This window comes from Dinoponera quadriceps, unplaced genomic scaffold (assembly GCF_001313825.1).
Source record: "Dinoponera quadriceps isolate SergipeBrazil2010 unplaced genomic scaffold, ASM131382v1 scaffold3676, whole genome shotgun sequence".
NCBI classification, from domain to species: Eukaryota; Metazoa; Arthropoda; class Insecta; order Hymenoptera; family Formicidae; genus Dinoponera; species Dinoponera quadriceps.
Window position 1 is genome coordinate 512366 of NW_014559267.1, and position 3953 is coordinate 516318.

At 44.8% G+C, this 3953-nt stretch overlaps 1 protein-coding gene across 1 annotated transcript; it reads right to left on the bottom strand.

The window, feature by feature from the left end:
- Positions 1-369: 369 nt before the first annotated feature.
- LOC106750267 (DEAD-box ATP-dependent RNA helicase 42-like) lies at positions 370-1813 on the bottom strand. Its single transcript, XM_014630472.1, has 2 exons — positions 1469-1813; positions 370-1198 (listed from the first exon to the last, which is right to left on the bottom strand). Exon 2 carries the CDS (start codon positions 1187-1189, stop codon positions 755-757), a length of 435 nt encoding a protein of 144 aa, XP_014485958.1. The 5' UTR covers positions 1190-1198; positions 1469-1813; the 3' UTR covers positions 370-754.
- Between the last annotated feature and the right edge of the window lie 2140 nt (positions 1814-3953).

Here is a 3953-nt window from a genome sequence, read left to right on the forward strand (position 1 = left end):
TGCGTCAAGCGATCTCGCACGGCTTACAGACTGGATTGTTAATTCCGATTAATCCTCGGAGAAATGTGCTGCGCGTTTCCGAAAGTCTGGGTATCTTTTCACCGGGAAACTCGACAGGCTACAAAGAGGATCGATCGAATATCGTAAGCAGCGGTATCTGATCAAGCGAAAGTCAGCGAATTTAATCCCACGAAATTTCGCACATTGTTGAAAAACATATTAGAATAACCGTTTAGAACACGTAATGATGTGATTACTATATTACGACATAATGATTATCGCATAACGACGTTAATCTAATTTAAATCATGAGTCATGTTATGTCTACAACATATGACAGGAATAATCAATTCGTATATTTCACGTATAATAAAAACCGAGTTGTATAATAATATTTCTATATGACGATATGAGTTTTGTATTGACATTCATCTTTTCTCGATGCAACAGGCACTTAAAATTATATACGTGTATTTTTTACTTACATATAGGGTGTCTCCGAAAAATGTATACACAGTACAACAGCATCGCGTTATCCGCAGTGCCTGGGCCAGAACGGTCATCAGTTTGAAACAGGCATTGAGGAAAAAAAAGAAATTATCCGTTTCTGTGGATTTCGTCTAAATTTGTAAATTTTGAAAATGAACCGTATGTTAACAAACGCTGACTACAATCATTCCAAGTGTATGCACATTTTTTCGGGACACCCTGTATATATAATTAACGTTTATAGACCATGCCAAGTTTCTCATGACTAGCGTTGTCGTGCTCTTCGTCGCTCGCACTCCTCGCGGCACCGTCGGATCCACCTCTTCAGCTCTCTCTCGCGCGTCGCGGACCTCCGACCTGGATGTCGCCTCAGCCTCCTGTACACGCGGTCTTCCGCGTCTTCCTCCTCCTCTTCGTTTCTGCGACGACGTTTGTCCCGCTGACGGTCTCCGGTGGCGACGCGAGGGTGGCGATCTCGAGGTCGTTTCCTCGCTCGCGCCTCTTCAGCGACGCAGGTGCAGTCTAGATCCTCCTCCCCCTCCTCCTCCTCCCCCGCGCTGATCTCTTCGTCGTGATTTTCATCTGCGCGTCGTGGATGAGGCTCTTCTCTATCCTCCGGTCGCGTTTTCCTCGCCGGAGTCGCCCTTGCCAGCACGCCGGAAGGCCCAGCGATCGCCCTCGCATGCTCCGCTTCGCGCATCCTAGAATTCTAGATACAAACAGAGAAGCGCGACGGAGAGAGTGAGCTTCGATTGAATCACATGCGTCAGCTGCAATTTTCTTCGCCCGCTACGACTAAGAGTATGATTTATGACGGTGCACCGGTGCTAGTTATAGTATTTCTGTTGCGTACTTTCAGTATATCACGACCAACGAAATCTTTTTTCTGATATGAATTATATGAAGAGCATTTTTACTCGTTATTATAGAATAGTTATTGAGGTTAATCTCCACCCTGATGGAAATTTCATGGCGATACCTCGGTGGCATCGAGAAGCTCGTCGCGGTGAGCACCGTCGTCCGATAATTTCGCGGTCGAATGCAGAATTTCCTCCGTCGAGAGATCTTCGTCAAGGTCGTCGTCCAGAGTGGTGTCTCTCGAAGCACGTTCGCGCGACGGTGGACTCCGACGTGGTCTCCCGTTTCTCGCGGGAGAGTGTCTGCGACGACACGCTGCGTCGGCTTCGCGCTCACTGACGCGTCTCTTCGTCGGGGTGTCCTCCGACGCGCGACCTCTGCAATCGAAGGAACAGCCGTTCGGCTTCCTCGGGTCGCCGACAGGACCGATCAAGTGGTACTGGTTCTCGAGCAACTCCACAGCGAACCTGTCACAAAGGCGTCACGATCGTTGGTTTGTCTTAATACAATGCTTCTTTTAGAACTTTTTTCTCCTCTTGTTGGGAATAATTCTATAAAGATTACAAATAAGAGCCTGGAAGAGGGACGATTGATTGTGTCAATTAATCATCATTGATCCTGAAACAATTGATTATCCATCGACCCTGAGACGATCGATTGGAACTGATTAAATCTAAAACGACTGATCAAAACCAATTGATTCTGAAACGATCGATTAAAACTCGTCGATTATGAAAAGATTAATTTAAATCTATTAATCCCGAGACAAACCCGATTAAAACTGATTCATCCTAAAATGACTGGTCGAAACTGATCGATTCTGAGAGGACTGATGAAAAAAATTTCTCCGTCCTGAAGTGATTGATTAAAACCTGTTGATCCTGAAACGATTGATAAAAACAATCTCGTAAGAGTTGATCGAAACTTATTGATCCTGAAGATGAAAACCGATAGGTCGGAAGCTCCATGATTTCGGAGAGATGAATTAGGAACCTTCCGATCCAAATTCTAGCACGTTACTATTCCGCGAGGAGCGCGCTCGGCTTTCGCCGAAATTGATATTTCACATTGCGCATTTCGCAATGTATACGCAAGAACCGGCACACATGGCGTCTACACAATTAGCACCACGAACGAAATCGGTCGATAGACGCGCCCGCCTGGAAACGAGATAGAGAACTAGCAATAAGCGGTCGCCTTGAAAGCTCGCGATCGCGCTGTCTCACGCGAGACGGCTTCGACCTTCGACCTCTGACCGCCGCTGCATCTCGCCGCCGCGAGGGAGAGAACTAACCCTTGAGAACAGACCTGTCTCAGCGAGGTCCGCACCTGAGCGTAAAGGTCGCCGTCGCTGCGATAGTTGGATCGGATGTGGTCGACGATGTCCTCGGCGGTGGAAGTGAACGACTGGTCCCGCTGCAGCGACCGCATCGCCTCCATCACGCGCAGCGAAAACCTCCATGAATTCTCCACGGCGCACTTGCACCGCCGCTCTGCCTGCACAACGGATTATTTCTCTCTCTTTCTCTCTCTTCTTTTCTTTATCACGCGAAATAAATTTCAGAGCTGCCCCTTCGTTACTTTCGCGCATAGAAGTTGGGCGCGTGACTCGGCGCGGTTGTAAGAAATCGACAAGACTGATGAGATTTTAGCAGGGTCGAAAAGTTACGAGTCACTTTTTCCTCAGTAATGGCTTGATAATTTGGTTTTTTTCTTTTTTTTAATTAACTCTTCGTATAATTCGTTATTTTTCGTTAACGTCATGCGATTCGTGGGTCGTCTGTGAGAAAAACCACTTCTCTCGCTATGTGTAAGTAAAAGAAAAATCGGAAAAACCGAGAAAAATGTTCTGACATTATTTCAAGTCTCTGTTATTTCAAGTCTCGGTTATAAATTTATTTTAACCTTCATTTATTATTTCAAGTCTCGGTTATAAATTTTGTTTAACCTTCAACGTTTACAATGTTTTTTTCTGTAAGAAAAACGCAGAAGAAAACATACGATTTTTCTACTCGAAGGAAAAAATTCGTAACTCTTAAACGCGCCGAACGAAGACAAAATCCTAGCAGATTGGCATTTTTGAAGGATGGTCCTCGATAATGCAAAGTGCAAAGGTAACAGAAACTCTATAATTGCAATAAATATATAAATAAAATATAATGAAAATATGTGTGTGTGTGTGTGTGTGTGTAGAAATAAATAGATGTAATAAAAATTTAATAAATAATTTTTAATGCAAATGATTATAATTGGAAATTGTAAATGATGTTACTCTCGTTATTTTCTGAGTAACGATAACGGTAACTGCTTTTCAAAAGCAACTTTCCAAGAGATTTCCGGAGATTTTAGACGAACGACGCGTTACTTCATGCGAGGGACCTGCTTCCGCGTTGTCCTGTCGATTGCAATCCTCCGGACACGGCTCCTCCTCATCATCATCATCATCATCGAGAATCTCCTCGACTATAGAACTATTGACTTTCCGTCCCCTTTCCCTGGCGCTTCTCATCGTCGATTTTAAATGCCGTTCGAGAGGTTAACGGAAAAAGTCATTTTCGTTTCATGTCAAGATGCGAATCGCGACGCGTCTGACGGCCGTTATGAAC

Excerpts from the sequence above, each read along its gene's own strand:
- LOC106750267 (XM_014630472.1), bottom strand. The coding sequence starts at position 1,189 with ATGCGCGAAGCGGAGCATGCGAGGGCGATCGCTGGGCCTTCCGGCGTG.